We start from the raw sequence: 18825 nt of genomic DNA on the forward strand, positions 1-18825 counted from the left end.
GCAAAAGTCACAGGAACAATAAAGAATTAAATATAAAATTTATTATGCAGAATGTACAACAGCTGCATAAGTTATCTTACAGCTCAAATATAGAGAATTTATTTTACTTCCATTCTTTCAGACTGGAATATTCAGCTTGCTCTTAAATTCTAAATTGAACTGCGAAAACATTCATAGAAGACACAATCGCTCACATTTACAACATGTAAATCAGGAAATTGGGTTTAAAAGTACATATAACAGGATGGTCAAATGTTCAGCTGAAAAATTTAACAGACTGAATTGTAAAAATCACAAAAAAAAAAACTTACAGTGAGAGTTGCCTATGATGTTTTGAGATCACTTGTCACTGCTCCACCTCCTGAAGCATAATGCACTCAAGACCTCATTTTAAGCCAAAGTAGTATTTAGCCTAAAGTAGGCTAAAGTATGTCTAAAGTAGTATCAAGTTATTCGAGTCAACGTAACCACATCTACACTGCTTTACATCTGCCAACAGAGATAAGATAAATTAAAGTGCATCCCATTAAAGCTGCTAAAAACTCATTTTTCATTTAGTGCCATTCAAAATTATGGAACAGCAAATAGGTGTTTCATTTCTCACTTATATCATTAAAGAAATATTTTATTTTTGTCATTCATGAAAAACATTACAATATCCAATTGTTTTTAAAAAATAGGAAATAAATATCTAACATGACTCAACATTTTAATATTATCATGTGTTCATCATGCACTTTTAGGAATGGTGTAATAATAGTGCTTATTGGGTCATACTTGGGTCTGTTGGCAGTAGCTGAAGTGATGTTATGTTACATCCCATAATAACAGCCCATAACTATTGTGTAACAAATGGGTAACTTTGTATCAGCTCCTGCTTATAAATGTTAATCAAATAAATGTGGCCTAAAGAGATGGGAGAAAAACATCAGGAGGATTGGAAGAGTAGGATGACATCATCAGTAGGCACAACGCAGTCCGCTACTCCGTGAACCACCACCCTCTCCTGAGTTACCGTAGTAACTACCACTGCCACGACCTGAAAGGGTTTTTCAAAACAGGTCAGTCTGAAAATTTTCAAGATCATAATGACACCTTGTGAACTAATACAACTATATAGTTGTGTGTGAGAAGCACCCACTTTTATTATGTAAACATTTAGAACACCAGTGAGTGGACACGCATTTTTATCACAGTCATCTGTACAAATTTCAGTGAATTATCAAAAATTACTACATTAGCAATGGTGATCAGCACCAGAACATTTATGAAAATTTAATTCTTTAAATGAGAATTGTCGACAAAAACTCACTCATTTCAGCTGCTCCATTGGCTGTTGAGTTGAGGAACAGCTCAATATAGCGATGCTCTGTGGAGAAACGCCAATCCAACACTCAGCCTATTGAAGTACCTGTTTCTTCTGTTTAATGTAAATAAAATCCACCTGGTCACTTTCCCAACTAGTTTAGGTATAATATGAAAATCTAAAATACTGACATGAAACATACTGTCTTATTTCAGGGTTCTTATTTGATTAAAACTACAGTAGCTAACTTTTGTTAGATATTTAAATAGAAATATTCTCCAAACCATATCTTAATGAGCATGTTTTATGGCCCAATCTTATTGAACAGCCTGGCAGCAGTGCAGAGATATTAGGTTTCGGACAGACGCTCAGCTAACCAGTCAGTAAAGGTAAGTTCACAATTTTCAATCACTACATGATCAAGCTCAAGGTTTGCTCTTCCATTCCTTCAAGCTGGTATTACCTGCTTGAGGACACTGCTGTGGCTGACTGACAGCTCGATAGGACAATGTACTCTAAGTAAAGATCTGGGTGGAATGTAGTGGAGCAAGGAGAGCAGGGTAGCGTTTCCCTTTTGAGTTTCATGCTAGCACTAGCTTAATCCTTCAGTTTACTATAGCTTTTATGGTCTAAATATCCATTTCAACAATCTGTGGCCAACCTGATCTACTCAATTACAAAATAAAATTCTGGTAGCTTATCCTTTAACCTTTCAAATCTGTGCTATTATTGAGTTGTTGATAAATATGATGCATTCTTCTGTTAAGAAATAAGTGATTTTGCGTCTTGGGTAATTGAAGGTAGTGGACATGGACATTATTTTATTAATACTCCAGACAATTTAGGTTGATTATTTGATTAGTACCATTGCTATCCCAAACCCTGTTTTTTTTTTTTTTTTGCCCCTCTGTTTAGTCCTCAAAGTTTTTATGGTGACACAGTAAATGACTCCACATCATTCTAGCAGAACCACGGACAGATAGCGCATATTATGCAGGATGAAGCCAGATGCCAGAAATTTAACCTTGTTGCCCAATTGGCTAAAATAACACTATTCCTCATTTCATTTAGTTGCTGACTTCTATCAAATAATCAATAATTCATCCATATCCCTGCCATGTAGTGTAAAAATATGGGGTCAGAGCCAATATAAGGATAGACAAGCTGAAGAGGAAAAAAGAACACATACGCATGTGATTCTTGTCTTTTGACATGGCTGCCACAGCGTCTTCATGGGAGCGAAACTCCACATCTGCCTCTCCAGTTGACTTGCCATTAAGAGACACATCAATGTGGACCCTCAGTGGATTCAAAGGAGCAAAGAACTACATCACACATACACACACACACAAGTAGGCAGACAAGACAGACACATCTGTTTTTTTTAACATTTTGTTTTGCTTTTTTCAAATGACCTACAAAAATTATGTAATACAACTCATGAGGTCATGGATCTAAGTCTATGGTCAGACCATAATCTGGCTCCCAACAGGCTGCAGGCAGCAAAAAAAAAAAAAACTGAAACTGTATGTGTGCATGTGTGTGTGTTTACCTTAGCAATGTCTCCCTCTGTGGCACGGAAAGGTAAACCCCTCATATGGACAAAATGGCCACTGTGAAAGCCTGAACCACCATTACTTTGAGAACCATAACCATGGCCTCCCATCCCTGAGCCCAAACATATCCATTGATTAACAATACAACCTATGGATGATTTTATCATAAAAATGAAAACATGCCATAAACTATGTTTTGCACAGAGTATCTGCAGAAAAATACATATTTATTAATAAAAGGCCTTATAAAGTAATACATTGTCTTAAGTTCAGTTTGGATAGATCTTAGATAATTTTAGTCATGTCACTTCTCATCTTCCACAGAAGAATTACTTTCTAACCCCTTGGGTGAGTCTCAGCTCCCTTATATTATTGCTCCCTGTAAGTTGTTTTGGTCAGCCATGATGAAAGACATACCAGAGATTATTTCTGTTCTGAAGAGGGAGGACAGAGGAGCAAGGAGGCTGTCTGGACGAGCTATAACCGACGATATGCGATGCGAGTGCATCTTCAGGGGTCTGTTACAGACCCCTGAAGATGGGTCCCCTGAAGATGGGTCCCCTTCTGAAACGGCACTTTATTGGACATCAGTTTGTGAGTGGACACTGCACATTAAGGATTGGTTGAAATCATGTCTTGTGTCTCTTAAAACATGTTTCCTGGCTCCTCTGCCTGGCTTCTTTTCCTTGCATCTTTTGCATCATGGGTGGGACTAAGGTGCATGGAAAACATGCATGTCAGGGAAATGTGGATGCAATTAGTGGAAGTGGGATTCACCATACACAGCAACTATTTCAGCCACGTTTTTAAAATACACTGCACTGTACATGTCTATACTGCAAATGTAGCGTGTGCAGAGCACAGCATCTCACATGAAGTGCATGCAATACAAGCCAAGATTGTAAAAAGCCACTGCTTTCGATTCATAGGCATTTATTTATATGAAGAATATGAAACCTAAACATGCTGAGGTCTAGAATATTTAAATCACCTATTAATTTGAAAGTGAAAATGTGAAACACCCCAAAAATCTGAACAACTTAATTCTTTGGAAACATCTAATCCTGTCAAAATTTTGTGTAAACTGAGGCTTAATTAGGTATGTCTAAATGCCACACAAATAAAGTTTGGACTTTACCTCTTCCTCCCCTCTCCCCTCTCATCCGCTCATCAAACATGCCATTGCCAAAACAGTAGTTGTTGAAACCATTGTAGTTGTCAAAGCCACTGTAACCTGAACACAGACAACACAGAGCAACAAGAGAACTCACTGTAATCTAACACACACAGGAAATATAACATATCTGAAGCAGGTATCAGGTGCTCCACAACACAGAAGACAGAACAGAATCACAGGCCAAATGAATAATAAAACATCTGAGACTCAGAAAAGAAAATAATGACAATGTGGGTCAGTGAAACATTTGTGTGCCTGTCATGATAAAATAAATCAAAGAAATAAAGTTTATGTATGTTTGCACCTCTTGAATAATGCTACTGATTGCACAGTATGGTGTGAACTGTATAATTATGAATTTAACTTTTAATAGGTAACCACTGCCAGAAAATGAGACCCAACTGTAAAGCAGAAATGAACAAGCCATTAAGTATATACAGATAAAATTAGCAACTATGCTACAATCTGGCTCATTTACAGGGTGATCACATGCATATTAATGCACTGTTAATGTGTACTGTCCCAAATAAATAAATAAAAAACATTACATACTTCTTATAGTGCCTTGCAAAAGTATTCATCCCCCTTTGCCTTTTTCCTATTTTGTTGCATTAAAACATGGAATTTAAAATAAATTTTTATTGGGCTTTTATTTAGTGGATCTAGTCAAAATAGTTGATTAAGTAAAATTAAATTCAAAAATAACTTATTTTAAAAATTCTAAAAAATAAAAAACTTAAATTTGGTATTCAGTCCCTTTGCTATGAAACTCCTAAAGAGGTTCTGATGCTACCAATTACCTTAAGAAGTCACATAATTAGTTAAATTAAGTCCAGCTGTCTAAGTGTCACATGATCTCAGCATACATATATACAGTGCATTGCAAAAGTATTCACTCCCCCCTTTGCCTTTTTCGTTAACATTACAACCTGGAATTGAAATAGAAATGTTTTAATTGCTTTGTGAGGCATCAAATACTAATTTTCACTCACCAATTGCAGATGCAGGAAACAAATATGCACAAAGAACACTGCTTACCTCCTCCATAACCTCCTCCAGGCCTCATGGCATCCATCAGTGCACCACCACGACCTGGCCCAGGCCCAAAAAACCCTCCCCTGGGGCCTCCCATCATGGGTCGATCATAGGGCCCTGGTCTCTGGCCTCCCATCCCACGCCGAGGAAGCTCATAATAGGCTCTGATCTCATTACGACTGCTCTTAAAAATCTCTATGTACCTGTAATATGAGAGGCCCAAGTGGTATATGCAAGAAAGGAGATGGTTAAGGTGCAGAACTGGTTTCGCTTTGGTTACATACAGAAAGAGATGATTTGCAGAGAGAAAAAACACACACACACACAACATAGTGGTTTAAGTTGTTTAAACCTGGAGCTGAGTGTCTGAATGACAAAATGTCATTATTAGCTGGGCTTAGGGCTGTAGCAGATTACTACACCAATCTCACCTCTTGTTACTTACAGTTAAGAAAATCCTTAAACAGCTTTAATGTGTTGTATTAATAATTTTTAATGAAAGCTTTTGATGCATCAATGGAAGGACAGCCTTGAATGTCCTCTGATCTATTTCTTTACTTAATCCTTATTCCCCACAGTAAATTAGCTATATGACACATGCATAAAAGAACATAAAAGAAGTGCCAAAAAAATATCTAATATACCGAGATGTTGCTCTATCACAATTAAATATAACTCCCAGGTCTTAAACGATCATCAGTAAAACTCTATATGGTACATAATGATCTTTAGATAACCTATAGATAATATACATGAGCTTTCATCCAAATATTCAACATGTTACCATAATTACAATACAAAAAAAATTGTATCTCATTAGCATTTACTGCACTATTTTACAGTTAACTATAATGATTCTAGCACAACCCATGCTTATCATTCACCCATAAAAAAAACCCATCCTATTAAAACCATAATTTTTCTGACCACCCATTAAATACTACAATAGAAGCCCAACCCAGTCCAGCCCATCCCCTTCCCATCTGTCCCACCTGTGCCCTATTCTTTCCTTGTGTTTCCCCAGAGCCTTTTCTGCTATCTCCTTTGAGGCAAACTGCACGAAGGCTTCCCCTGTGCTCCTTCCCTGGTAGTCCACTGGCAGAGTAATCCCATTTGGCACGATTCTCAACCCTTCAACCCAAGCACACATAAATACATAGGTCGGTAGGTAGATTGATATAGAATAGATAGAACAACACCCATTGCATCACTGGGGTTTTCAGGATTAATATATATCATTACAGCGAATAAAAACAGCTGTAGTATCTTGAAAGACTGTATTAGAAAGGAGCATTTCAGATGACTAAATTTATACTTGTGAGGGTCCAGCAGGGGAATAAAGTAAGTACTGGCCTGGAGTCAGTAAAAGTCATGGTATTATTATTATGAAATGCAGAGTAAATGTTTGATTCACCGTTGAATTTATATCACTAGCCAAATTATTATTTATTAGTGCTGAGTGGCACTCGTTCATAGTAATTCATTATGACTATCCTAGACAGAGGATGTCAGCAGTGACCCCAAATCAGTGTCATGGAATGGTCTCCTTGCAAACCAGCCCAGCCCATCCTATCATTTCACCCCCTTTAGGAGGCATGATAGCTCTAGGTTATATAGCAAAAACACATTATGTTTTAGCTCCAACATGGTAAGAAGTATACTAACATTTCATTATGAAGACAAATTACAGTACAATTGTACTACAAGAACAAACACACATTAGACCTTTAGGCCATGACATACAGACACTTGCATGAAGATATGTAATTCTACCTACCATAGGGACAGAATTTGTAAATAAGGTAATAAAGGTTTATTAACAACACTTTTTGTAAGAGATGAGAAGAACTTATTTATGTGAAAAGATAATGTTAAGTGATGGCAAAACTGTGCATTTTCAGTACTGAATGTAGCTTTATGATGTATGTTTTCATGAGGTAAACCTATTGTGTCAAAAGTGCTGTTGAAAATAGCTGGAAGTACTTTACAATCATATTTTATTGTCTCATAGAACTAATATAGGGCTAAGCATGCCTACATTTACCTGACATTTTATCTGTCTGCGTTGATTCTCTTGCACCAAGAGTTAAATCCTTTTTTTTGCATTTAGGCTTGCTGCTGCAACACTTGGTGAAGAGTGTAACTACAAAATATGTACATATTAATATTAGAATTTCATAAAATAATTAGATAAAATTTAAGTGTTTATATACCTGAGAAGAACTGAACAATCTCTTCCTTGCTGCAGCCAAAGGGTAGGCCTCTAAGTCTCAGCATACAACCGCTGCAGTTGTCATAGTCAGCAGGACCATTACGTTTCAGCACCCAGTCCATTTCACTACGGTTTGACTTGAACACTGAGAAATAAAATATAACAAACAAATCACATATTTTTATTAATTACAATTAGACTTATAAAAATACACATTTTTCAGAAGATTATTATTTAAAGCTTATGATGTGCACACACAAACAGCTGACAAGGAAAAATTGATACTGGAGAGCCATGATACAAAAAGAAAAGAGAAAATTAGAACAGGGCAAACATTTACTGGTCTGTTACTATGGTTCATATTGCTTACCCTCTATGTACCGGTGTCCCATATATTTACGGTCCTTGGAAAGTGCATTCTTGAAATCCTCAGCTGTTTTCAGTTCAATAAATGCCTCTCCACTAGGACGGCCTTCTTTAGAGTAGGTGAAACACACTCCGTTTACTTTCCCTACAATGTCACAGTCTGTAAAAAAGTAAGATGGGATGAGAAAACAGTAAAACAGAATACAGTGTACCACTGGAACCTATCTAATACTGAAATCTAAAATTTTAAACATTAAGACATGATAACAGCTCAGAAAAGGTAAAAAAACACAGATTGTGTCTGTGCATAATAGCAAGGCACATTGCAAGGGGAGAGAGGACTCTTGGATGTAGTCTCAATTAAATGTTTTATGCTTTGTGCTCACTGTTACTCTTAACACATGGTCACAAGTAAGACAGTTTTTTGTCAGCTTTGAATGTTGACTTGATTACCTAAACCAACAACTGTGAAATATCATCACAATTTCAACACCAAGAAAATTAACTGAATGTATCATTTGAACATTGACTTAACAGTCTTTATAAAACTGTTCAAACATTAACCTCTAGCTAAAGATTTGTGAGTGTATTCTCACCAGAGAAGAAACTGGCCACCTCCTCCTGGGTGCAGGACCAGGGTAGGCCTCTGATCCGAACCACATAACCCTCTTCATTCAATGACATCCTCACTGCCACAAATAGCACAACACAGTAGCAAGACATTAAATGACTTAATCTGTGATACTCACATGATACTTGAAATTGACATCTCTGGTATTTTCAATTGTATATCTATTATATCTATTACAAACAGAGGAGCATTCAACTATAAAACATGCATGTTGTTTAGATGTCCTCGGTGTCATAACACAACATGTACTCCGCAGGAAGCTTATGTTGGTGCAAAACTCACCAAAGTGAGTTTTGAATCTGTATATACTTCCAAGTTTTGCCGCTAACGCTAGTAAATTAAACGATAACCAGACATCTCAGATAACACTTGTTAACGTTTGACCTCCTTCCTCTTTCCAAACTGTCTTAAGGTTGTGGTAAAACCAAGACGTTTCAACGTTAACTCATTAAGACCTTTTCAAACACAAAGCCGTTATCTGTTCTCTGAGGTTCGCCACAGGAAAGCCCTTCTCAGCCTAACGTTAAATGGAAGACTGGTTAATGATGCTAACGTTTCTCTGCATACTGTCAATGTGACGTTCTGTTAGCCTAGCCCCATAACATTAGCTGTTAGCTGGCTAGCAGCTAGCTAATGCTATAACTATAGGACACAACGGTCAAACGTACAAGACAGATTCGTTCAATTCATAATGATCCTACGCTGTTATTGGATATTAAAATAGATCGCCATCTAGTAACGTGTCTGACATCAGTTTTAAAAAAAAAAAAGTCAAAAACCTGTGAAATTATCTTATAGTCGCCTCTCGTTCCCGGTCTACTGCTCCTGTCCCAAGCTTTAGATAACACAGCCAACAACAGTCTCAGGTATGCTATCGCGACACTTGAATATATAAACGATAACGGTTGAACGGTTTGTCAACAACAGCAATTTATTTATTTAATTACAAAAATAGTTTTTACGTTTCTTTATGTACAACATCACCGTCATTATCAACAGTAACAGTAATAATAATAAAACTTGCAACAGGACAGTGTAGAAATGCTGTCACAATATAGGTTTTATTTAGTATTTCAAACAGTAGCATAGTAGTAAAATACATGTAGGCAAAAATATTACCATTACATACTGAAAGCACATGTCCAATGCCGAATATTTTATTATATTATTGTATTAAAATTAGTGATGCATTCGTGTGTGTCAAGCAGTTTATAACCCAATGTTACAGCTGGTATAGATTATTTTATTCGATTTATAAACTGCTAAAGCCTTTTGATTTTTAATTTAATAAATTAGCAACAATTCATTTTTTCCTGGGTTCATTAGAACAGTAAGCGGGGTCTTCCACATTTCAGGAAGGCAGAGCATTTTGAATCCTACACAGGATGTAACCAATGAAACGCACTGCGAATACACTAAGACCTGCTACTTTTGATTTTACGGTCAAATGCAAACATAAATCAGTTATTGTGTTGGAGTCTGTAAGAACAACCTGGTACAAGCAGAAATCCTGTTTGACACTACTCTAAACACAACAACACTGATACGGAACTGCTGATAGTGAACAGTCGGGGTCGAAAGTCCTGGTTAGACGTGTGTCACACAGACCATATTTACTGAAGACTGTCAGTTTCATTCTAATTTAATTTTTAGCGTAAACATGATGGAAATTCCAGTATATACGCTGGATGCCTTTACTAATTCACCGTTCAAGGGGAACCCTGCGGCAGTTTGTCCATTAATACGTGTGAGTAAGAATATTAAACTATACCATGGCATCTCAATCTACTTTTATATCATTACGGTACTGTGTGTTACTTCTTCAGGCTTGTTGATTGAGCGTGAAGTTTTAGTTCATGTCACAAGATTACAGAATTTGTTCTAAGCAGTCTTACATCATTTCTGCATGTATAGCAGTGCAAAATCATCGTATGTTACAATAAAAGATTGGAGTTTGTATGGGTATGTCTCGGGCAGGAGCTGAGTGATGATTTGTATCAGAAGATAGCAGTAGAGATGAATCTGTCAGAAACAGCCTTCATCACCAGGATCAATCAGTCCGATGATTTCACTAAAGGTTAGTAGATGATCAAATATTGGTTACCACACTACCGTCATATAGCCTACTTAATTATCGAACTATCGATATAGCATATATTAATCATAGTATATTGTGCGATGCCAGATGTACAAATTTTAAGTTTTTCTAAGATTTTATATTTGTTTGCCAAGATTTTTGAAGCCATTTCACCACGATCCAGAATTTTTTTCTGCTATAAGCAGGCCCTCCATTTCACCTGTGCACTGCGGACCAACAGCAAATTCAAAAACTGATCATACTCTACCGTCTGTCTTGTCTGAGTGTAGTTTAACACTTTTGTGTGAACATGCTCAACTCAAAACCTGCTTAATATCAGTATGTAGTAGTTGAATAAGGACGCAGTATCATTCTGCATAGACATTTTGATTGATAAAAGCCTTAATCTGAAAATGTGATTAACAGGATCCAGGTTTCACCTTAGATGGTTTACGCCAGCCACTGAAGTGAATCTGTGTGGTCATGCCACTCTGGCCTCTGCAGCAGTGCTATTCCAGTATAAGCGTAAGATACAAACCAGACACACATTTACTGTAGCTGTGGAAAATCACAGAACAATTAGAGACAAACCATTGAAGAAGTCATGCTAATTTGACTGATGTTTTGAAGCTATTGCGATAAAGACTGTGAAGCAAAACAAAGCTTCATACAAGGGAATGCAAAGAATTCTTTGCTAATAGACTGCATATTTTATTTATATGTTTTATCTGTTAGAGAACATAAATCCCACACTGGTGTTTGAGACCAGGAGTGGAGAGCTGGCTGTCACACGTAAGGGGGAAGGCTATGTTATGGACTTTCCTCTCAACCCACCCACTCAGGAGGTACAGTGGTCAGATAAACACATCCAGACAATGCCACAGAAACAGCCAATTCTCGCATGGTGTACATCTACTATCAGAAATTCTGTTATTTCTCTTAAGATATGTCTAAAGATGAAAGATTTACTATGTAGATCTGCAAGGGCTTAATAATGAAAGTATTACCAAAACAATGCAATTGATCGCTAGAAATAAAAAAAATATAGTAAAAAAAAAAAAAAAAAAAAAATGTAATTTGAACAAAGAAAACATTTAAACAGATTTCCATGTTATGGTCTATTCCAGTGAACACACTTCTGCTCAGTACCACTATTAAAAGTTTTTGTGAAACCATAAAACTGCAGACATTCAATGCTGCATGTTATTAACAGTTATGCAAATCATTGAGGTGGGATAAGCAAAACTGTTTTAACTGATTACAGAATGCTATAATTTTGACAGATTTTTCTTTTTTTTGTAAAACCAAACTTTCTCAGGATCCAAATGAGTTCAGAGACATCATTAAGGTAAGAGATTTTACAGCAGATAGACTCCCTTCTCAGAGTAAACGTTTTACGGCACTGACTCCAGCATTACTGTCCATATTAAACCATCTCAATGAACCCTTTATGCAACTATGATTACATACTTGTGTTTGTGCCTCTGCATGTAATTCAGGCAGCAGTGGGAAACCACCCAGTTCAAGATGTTTATCTGAGCTCCAACACTGAGAAACTGCTGGTTCGACTGGCTGACAGCTGTGACAGGTTTTAACCCAAATAACAGAAATACATGCTACTAGCTTTCTGACATAGTCAATTGCTGAGCCAAGACGAAGGGTTATTGAAAATGGATCAACGGCTTGATTGCTGTGCCTTGTTTTTTTTTGTGCGGAACTATGTGCAGACATTTGCTCACACTTCAAGATTCACAATTTATTTTCTCCATGGTTCAACTCCTGGACCAGCCATCATATACCACATTTTCCCGCATTTCCTGTCTCTCTTCACTTTTCTATCAAATAAGGGCAAAAACATTTTTTTGATATAAATATGAGCTTTGCTTCAGAGCAGAATGATACAGTACATTAAAGCAAGTCCTTATGTGGAAAGAAATAAAAAAAAAAAAAAAAAAGAACAACATATTGAGTACAAATAAATATAAGCATAACAAGGAGCAAGGAGCTGGCTCCCCCTGTTGGTGTTGTTCTTCGGGTAAGCGAATTAGTGATGGGCGATACCACAAAATTTGGTATCGATCCGACACCAAGTAACTACAGAGCCAGTATCGACGATACCGATACCTTTTGCACCTTAAAGGAAAATCATCACTGCAGTGTTGATTAATATCTTTATTGCAATGGCAACATGAATAATGCTCATGAACATAAAATACTTGTTTAAATGCTAATAATAAAATGATAATAAATAAATAGCATTTCCCTTCGTGGTGGGTGAAAAATAGCACCACACAATGCTTCTTTTTCTATCTCTCTCCATGCTGCCGTGCCTCTCAGCACTGAGACGGAGGAGGTCCCTCCACGCTGCAGAGTGGAGAGAGTAATACATTTCTGCAGTGCATGACTGGTTCTCGAAAGCTCTGACATCTGATTGGCTGCCATAATCATGTGATACGGAAGACCATTTAAAATACGCTTGGGCTGGTTTTCTCACATCCAAAACTCTCAGAAGTGAAAACTAATTGTACGTTTTTTATTAGGAGTGGTATCGAAAGTATCGACCAGCGGATATCGAAGTATCGATTCCAGAGAGTCGACATTCCCATCCCTAAAGCGAATCACTTTTGTCTTGCGAGCGTGTCGTGTTGTGTGTGTTGTATAGTTCCTCTACAGATAAGCAACAGAGTAGCTATAGTTTAACACACCTATAAACCAACTAAACTCTAAAATGCTACATTCCGGTGCTAGTCAAGTACCTTTCTATTTTGACCGGTATTTATTGCTATTTCCTACTGGTTAGCTTAGCTAGCTAGTTAGCTTAGCTAACATGGCCTCTCCCTCTCCATCTCTTTCTCGCTCGGTGTGCCACATGTTTAGTTATTCCTTTGCCTCCTTTAGCGATAATGATACCTGTAATAAGTGTAAGGTTCTGTTAGCCTTGGAGGCGAGGATCACTGATTTGGAAGCGCGGCTCCGCACCTTCGAACAAAAGCCAGCTAGCCCAGCCCCGTTAGCTGGTGTGGAGCCACCGAGCTCAGGGTCTGTTAGCGGTCCAAGGGCAGCTTCGGAGCAGCCCGGAGAATTAGCCTGGGTGACGGTCCGACGGAAACGTACTCCTAAGCAGAAGCCCACGGCTCATCACCTGCCTATTCACGTTTCTAATAGATTTTCCCCGCTCAGCGACACACCCGCTGAGAAACCGACTCTGATAATTGGCGAGTCAATAGTCAGGAACGTGAAAATAGAGACACCAGCGACCATAGTCAAACGTATTCCTGGGGCCAGAGCGGGCGACATCGAATCAAATCTGAAGCTGCTGGCTAAGGCTAATCGGAAATATGGAAAAATTGTTATTCACGTCGGCAGCAATGACACCCGATTACGCCAATCGGAGGTCACTAAAATTAATGGTGAGTCGGTGTGTAAATTTGCTAAATTAATGTCGGACTCCGTAGTTTTCTCTGGACCCCTCCCCAATCTGACCAGCGATGACATGTTTAGCCGCATGTCGTCGTTCCGTCGCTGGCTGTCTAGGTGGTGTCCAGCAAACGATGTGGGTTTCATAGACTATTGGGCCACTTTCTGGGGAAAACCCGGTCTGGTAGCGAGAGACGACATCCATCCCACTTTGAATGGTGCAGCTCTCATCTCTAAAAATTTGGCCGAGTTTATTAGCCGACCTAAAGCCTGACAATCCAGGGTGGGGACCAGTATGCAGAGACTCAGTCTAAAACGCCTCTCTGCAGTTTCCTTAGAGCCGCCGCCACATAGAGACTGTGTCTGCCCCTCGAACATATAAATCAAATAAATTAGAAGCTAACACAAGAGGAGTTATTCATAAAACTTAAGACCGCTCCTCTTATTGAACAGAAAAACAGAACTGTCAAATGTTGATTAATAAATATCAGGTCTCTTTCATCTTAAATCTCTGTTCGTAAATGATTTGATAACTGATCACCAAATTGACCTACTTTATCTTACTGAAACCTGGTTACAGCAGGATGAATATGTCAGTCTGAATGAATCAACCCCCCTCAGTCATAAAAATTATCATGTTCCTCGAAGCACAGGTCGAGGTCTTCCACTCAAACTTATTATTAAACTTTCATCCTCAGAGCACTTATAACTCATTTGAGAGCCTCACTCTTAGTCTCTCGCATCCAAACTGGAAAACACAAAAACCAGTTCTACTTGTCATTGTGTACCGTCCACCTGTCCCTTACTCAGTTTTTAAGTGAATTAACCGACTTCCTGTCTGATTTAGTGCTTAGATCAGATAAAGTCATTATAGTGGGAGATTATAACATTCATGTAGATGTTGAAAATAACAGCCTCAGCATTGCATTTAATTCTATATTAGATTCAATTGGTTTCATTCAAAACGTTAATAAACCCACCCACTGTTTCAATCACACCCTTGATCTTGTTCTGACCTATGGCATCGAAATTGAACATCTAATAGTTTTTCCCCCAAATCCTGTTTTGTCAGATCATTCTTTAATAACTTTTGAATTTAAAATGATGGATCATGCAGCGTTTTGGAAGAAAATTCCACTACAGCAGATGTTTATCCGACAACGCTGTTAATAAATTTAAGAAAATGATTCCATCTTTATTTACGTCTATGCCAAGTATAAACATAGTGGAGGGCAGCTGCTTCAATCCCACTCCCTACAAAATTGATCATATTGTTGACAGCGCTGTAACCTCACTGCGTGATTCTGTAGCCCCTCTGAAAAAGAAGTTAGTGAATCAGAAAATGGTATAATGGTATAATTTACATATTCGTACCTTAAAGCAGGCATCACAAAGGCTGGAAAGGAAGTGGCGTTCCACAAACTTAGAGGAAATTTTTCTAGCGTGGAAAAACAGTCTACTAACATATAAAAAAGCTCTCTGTAAAGCCAGAACTGCATACTATTCATCACTAATAGAGGAAAATAAGAACAATCCCAGGTTTCTTTTCAGCACTGTAGCCAGGCTGACAAAAAGTCACAGCTCTGTTGAGCCCAGTGTTCCCTTAGCTCTCAGCAGTAATGAATTTATGAGTTTCTTTACAAATAAAATCACAACTATTAGAGATAAAATTCAGCAGATGCTTCCTATACCTGCAATAAATGAATCTTCTACTACAGTAGCTCTTGAATCATCTGTAGGACCTCAGTTATGTTTAGACTGCTTCTCTCCCATAGATCTCTGAATTTACATCAGTAGTTGCTTCATCGAAATCATCAACGTGTCTCTTAGACCCCATCCCGACTAGACTGCTTAAAGACACCCTGCCATTAATTAACTCATCTTTATTAGACTTGGTAAATTTATCTCTAGTATCAGGCTACGTACGTACGTAAGACTGCAGTAATCAAACCTTTACTCAAAAAGCCTAGTCTTGATCCAGGAGTCTTGGCTAATTATAGACCAATATCCAACCTGCCATTTATTTCTAAAATCCTAGAAAAAGCTGTTGCTAAGCAGCTATCATTCCTTACACAGGAATGAACTATTTGAAGATTTTCAATCAGGATTTAGAGCACATCATAGTACAGAAACAGCACTGTTAAAAGTTACCAACGATCTTCTCTTAGCCTCAGATAATGGACTTGTTTCTATACTGGAGACTGTTCCTCTGGAAACAAAGGAACAGTGTTAAAATGGTTCCAATCCTATTTATTGGACAGATTCCAGTTTGTTCATGTCCACGATGAACCTTCCACACAAACAAAAGTTAGTTATGGAGTTCCACAAGGCTCCGTGCTAGGACCGATTCTGTTCACCCAGTACATGCTTCCTTTAGGATATGTCATTAGGAAGCACTATTAATTACCACTGCTATGCAGATGACACTCAGTTATATCTATCTATTAAACCTGTTAACACAAACCAGTTAACCAGATTTCAAGCCTGTCTAACTGACATAAAGGCCTGGATGACCAGTAACTTTTTACTTTTAAACTCAGAGAAAACAGAAGTCATTATATTTGGGCCAAAAAATCTCAGAAATAACTTCTAAACTTCTAAAATTATAGCTACTCTAGATGGCATAACCCTGGCCTCCAGCACTACTGTAAAAAACCTTGGAGTTATTTTTGACCAGGACATGTCCTTTAACTCACACATAAAACAAATCTCCAGAACTGCATTCTTTCACCTGCGCAACATTTCCAAAATTAGGAACATCCTGTCTCAAAATGATTCAGAAAACTAGTCCATGCATTTGTTACCTCAAGGCTAGATTACTGTAACTCGTTACTATCTGGATGTCCCAATATCTCCATAAAAAGCGTCCAATTAATCCAGAATGCCACAGCCAGAGTCCTGACAGGAACTAGCAAGAGAGATCATATTTCTTGTAAAATATAGAATAGAATTTAAAATCCTCCTTCTCACATACAAATCCCTTCATAATCAAGCTCCTTCATACCTTAAAGACCTCATAGTACCATATTATCCCAATAGACCACTTTGCTCTCAGAGTGCAGGTCTACTTGTGGTTCCCAGAGTTTCCAAAAGCAGACTGGGAGGCAGAGCCTTTAGTTATCAAGCTCCTCTCCTGTGGAACCAGCTCCCAGCCTGGGTTCAGGAGGCAGACACTCTCTGTACTTTTAAGGCTAGACTTAAAACCTTCCTCTTTGACAAAGCATATAGTTAGGGCTGGCTTCAGGCAACCCTGAACCATCCCTTAGTTATGCTGCTATAGGCCTAGACTGCCCGAGGACCATCGGTGCACTGAGCCCCCCCTTCCTCTCCTCCCACCTCACATGTATATTCCACCATTGAATGTCACTAACCTTGTGCTCTCTCCCTCTATCTCTCTGTACCTTCTGCAGGTGTCCCTGGTCCTGGAGCTGTATATCGCTGATGTGCAGTTACTGGTCCCACCAACCTGCAGTGTCTATTTATTGTTTATTGTTGCTGTTCTTTTCTCTCTGCTCTATCCACTCACCCCAACCGGTTGAGGCAGATGGCCGCCCAAATTGAGCCCAGTTCTGCTGGAGGTTTCTTTTCTTCCGTTAAAGGGAGTTTTTCCTCTCCACTGTCGCCAAGTGCTTGCTCATAAGGGAATTGTTGGGTTTTTAGTTTTAGTTTTTGTAAAGTGCCTTGAGATGATTTGTATTGTGATTTGGCACTATACAAATAAAATTGAATTGAATAACACTGGGACCCTAAAGAAAACACAAGTCAATTTAACTGTCATATAACTGCTGTAATAATTTTACAGCATAAAAATACATTTTGTATGTGTGTTGTCTCCAGGTCAGTGCTAACAAGTCTGAAAGTTGACCCTGTCACCCTTCAGAGCAGTGAGAGGAGTGGAAGAGTCAAAGGACTAATACTGACCATTAAAGGTGACCAGAGATGAAAATTTTCTCTTTTAACTAGACCACAGGGATGTTGTTAGACAGCTTTATGACATGTCCCAGACCACATGTTGTAAATTCATTTACAGAAGTATTAAAGTTAAGTCAACATCATTGTATGTATGTATGAAATCTGAGATTTAAATAAAACTGTCTTTCCCAAAAGTCCATGTTGATTCCCAGCATTTTAAAACTAAAAACCTTCTGTTTTAAATGTTTGCACATGTACAACTAGGATCTCCAAACTGCCAGCCAGGATATGACTTTTACTCCAGATACTTTGCTCCATGGTATGGCATCCCTGAGGATCCCGTCACTGGTAGGAAAACCTCTTCAGCTAGCTTTAACTACTTCTACTACAGCCCACATACATGCAAATTCACTCACACACAGGCTTCATTTGGTATGGGCTGGATTTTCTTTGTCAAATAACAACCATGTCATCTTTACAATAATTTTGCAGTACTACTACTAGTCATTATTGTTGGATTCTATGCTATCATGTACAAATGCATCTATAGACAAGACTAATAAGATATCTAGCACTTTGTGTAGTAAAGACACTAATGTGTGTGCATCGTACAATTTACCTGAAAAATTTGCAAATCATTTTACAGTCACGTGGTTTCTTTTCTTGCAGGATCTGCTCACACAGTGCTAGGTAGCTACTGGTCTAAGAAACTAGGAAAGAAGAAAATGCTGGGTAAAGAATCCAATTCCACGTTGTGTTTGATTAGCAAAACATCTCAGAAATCTCTCACTAAGCATTTTAAATGTACACTTCACTTAAACTATAAATAGTCCATTCTAACTAAACTGAATGGAACCGATACTCATTTATGTTTATGCAGCTTACCAATGCTCCAGTCGAGGTGGAGAGCTGGAACTGGAAGTGAGAGATGACGGAAGGATCAACATAGCTGGGCAAGCTGTTACTGTACTGCAAGGATCAATCACACTGTAGCCACAGAAATGCCCGCAAACAGGTTGAGAAACAGATACTATGAATATGTGTCTGCACAAAGAAACATCTAATAAAAATGAAATGCTTAAAGAAGAAAAAAAAAAAAAAAAAAAAAAAATCATCACTAGGCTAATCAACTGGTT

The 18825-nt window shown here is 38.1% G+C and overlaps 2 protein-coding genes across 9 annotated transcripts; one reads left to right on the top strand and one right to left on the bottom strand.

Moving 5' to 3' along the window:
* Positions 1-21: 21 nt before the first annotated feature.
* hnrnph3 (heterogeneous nuclear ribonucleoprotein H3 (2H9)) lies at positions 22-9143 on the bottom strand. 5 transcript variants are annotated; one of them, XM_026293266.1, is made up of 12 exons: positions 9063-9143; positions 8249-8341; positions 7657-7812; positions 7288-7431; positions 7119-7217; positions 6067-6205; positions 5078-5277; positions 4001-4096; positions 2859-2974; positions 2496-2631; positions 1313-1369; positions 22-1039 (listed from the first exon to the last, which is right to left on the bottom strand). In XM_026293266.1, the coding sequence occupies exons 2-12, from the start codon at positions 8334-8336 to the stop codon at positions 960-962; spliced, it is 1311 nt and encodes a 436-aa protein (XP_026149051.1). In that variant the 5' UTR covers positions 8337-8341; positions 9063-9143; the 3' UTR covers positions 22-959. The 5 variants fall into 5 exon arrangements, 4 of the variants coding, with proteins under 4 accessions (XP_026149051.1, XP_026149052.1, XP_026149053.1 ...); XM_026293267.2 differs by lacking the exon at positions 9063-9143 and adding an exon at positions 8566-8909; XR_003294834.1 differs by having other exon boundaries at positions 951-1039; positions 1313-1420.
* Positions 8996-18800, top strand: LOC113122172 (phenazine biosynthesis-like domain-containing protein 1). Of its 4 annotated transcripts, none has more exons than XM_026293273.2 (10): positions 8996-9149; positions 10261-10360; positions 10787-10885; positions 11096-11205; positions 11679-11708; positions 11860-11948; positions 17615-17706; positions 17954-18037; positions 18359-18421; positions 18570-18800. In XM_026293273.2, exons 2-10 carry the CDS (start codon positions 10300-10302, stop codon positions 18680-18682), a joined length of 741 nt encoding a protein of 246 aa, XP_026149058.1. In that variant the 5' UTR covers positions 8996-9149; positions 10261-10299; the 3' UTR covers positions 18683-18800. The 4 variants fall into 4 exon arrangements, with proteins under 4 accessions (XP_026149058.1, XP_026149056.1, XP_026149057.1 ...); XM_026293270.1 differs by lacking the exon at positions 8996-9149 and adding an exon at positions 9499-10030; XM_026293271.1 differs by lacking the exons at positions 8996-9149; positions 18359-18421 and adding an exon at positions 9493-10030.
* Positions 18801-18825: the final 25 nt, after the last annotated feature.

This window comes from Mastacembelus armatus, chromosome 3, assembly GCF_900324485.2.
Source record: "Mastacembelus armatus chromosome 3, fMasArm1.2, whole genome shotgun sequence".
In the NCBI taxonomy this organism is placed as follows: domain Eukaryota; kingdom Metazoa; phylum Chordata; class Actinopteri; order Synbranchiformes; family Mastacembelidae; genus Mastacembelus; species Mastacembelus armatus.